Source organism: Eimeria mitis, genomic scaffold (genome assembly GCF_000499745.2).
Source record: "Eimeria mitis Houghton genomic scaffold, Emh_scaff1834, whole genome shotgun sequence".
Taxonomy (NCBI): domain Eukaryota; phylum Apicomplexa; class Conoidasida; order Eucoccidiorida; family Eimeriidae; genus Eimeria; species Eimeria mitis.
Genome location: NW_013570156.1, coordinates 5460 through 6452, shown reverse-complemented (window position 1 = coordinate 6452; position 993 = coordinate 5460). Strand labels below are relative to the sequence as shown.

At 50.5% G+C, this 993-nt stretch overlaps 1 protein-coding gene across 1 annotated transcript in view; it reads left to right on the top strand.

Annotated features, from left to right (window-relative positions):
* Positions 1 to 808, top strand: part of EMH_0044320 (uncharacterized protein) — a gene marked incomplete at both ends in the record, with an annotated part of 1403 nt that extends 595 nt beyond the window's left edge. Inside the window, 2 exons of the mRNA XM_013495948.1 lie at positions 203 to 289; positions 625 to 808. Of these exons, the coding sequence (XP_013351402.1) occupies positions 203 to 289; positions 625 to 808 (271 nt within the window). The remainder of the gene's footprint in view (positions 1 to 202; positions 290 to 624) is intronic.
* Positions 809 to 993: the final 185 nt, after the last annotated feature.

The following is a 993-nucleotide window of genomic DNA, read 5'->3' as shown; positions in this document are numbered from 1 at the left end:
GCATCCAGATGCACGTTTTGGCGTGCATCTGGAATAAGCTCTCAGCAGCAGGCGTTGTATTCTGAGGTCAATACTCCTGAAGACGGCTGTGTATTCGAGAAGCAGGGGGTGTTGGTTGTGCTACTGGCGGTAGTTGTATTAATTCCCAGTTGCCTGCATCTTGACTGGTTCTATAATACACGTTGACCTTCGCGTAATTCAGAATTCAAGTTGCTGAATGCGTTCTTCTTATTGAAGCTGAGGGTTTGTGCGCTGATACTGACGTAGACGACATTCGCCATTCCGACCAGTCAGCCTCCGTCACGCACCTGAAATAGTTCCTCCACTTTTTCATCTAGCATGGAATTCGAATCCCTTTGAGGAAAGCGGGGCCTTTGGTTCCTTACGGTCTTGCTGGCTTCAGCTGTGAATTGATACATTTGGAAGCCTTGAGTTTCCTAGCGCACGGTACACGCGTAACGCTGAAAGCCACTTTTAGATGCACCGGGTTGCATGTTTCAATTTCCAGGTTTGTCTGAAGTTCTCTAAATAGGCGAAGCGTAGGTAGCCCAATGTCGAACTTCGCCTTTATTTCTTCGAACAGGAGGAGCTCACTCACTCAAGTCGCGTGTTTCTGCACTGCAGGGAGGATCGGTTCTGTAAGCTCGCAGCTGTGGGTTCACAACGGCACCCCCGGTTAGTGAGCACTTGCAAGGCAGGTGCTGGCGGGCATCAGGCTTTCCGGCATTCAGGTGTTGTTGATGAGCAGCAGCGGTCAATTTCAGCAGACTTGCTCTTGCGCGGCAGCGATAGACCGGTCTGCGACTAAGCCTAGCCGATTTGTTTCTCACCATTGAGAAGGGCACCTTGACTTCTGCTCCGTTGATACAGGAGGATGTACGCTGAAAATATCAATAATACCTCGTAGTGCTTTTCTTGGGCAAGCGTACGTTGTGAGCGGCGACTGGCAATTGGTTGAGTTCTGCTCCGCGATGGCATGGGCGAGCATGCATT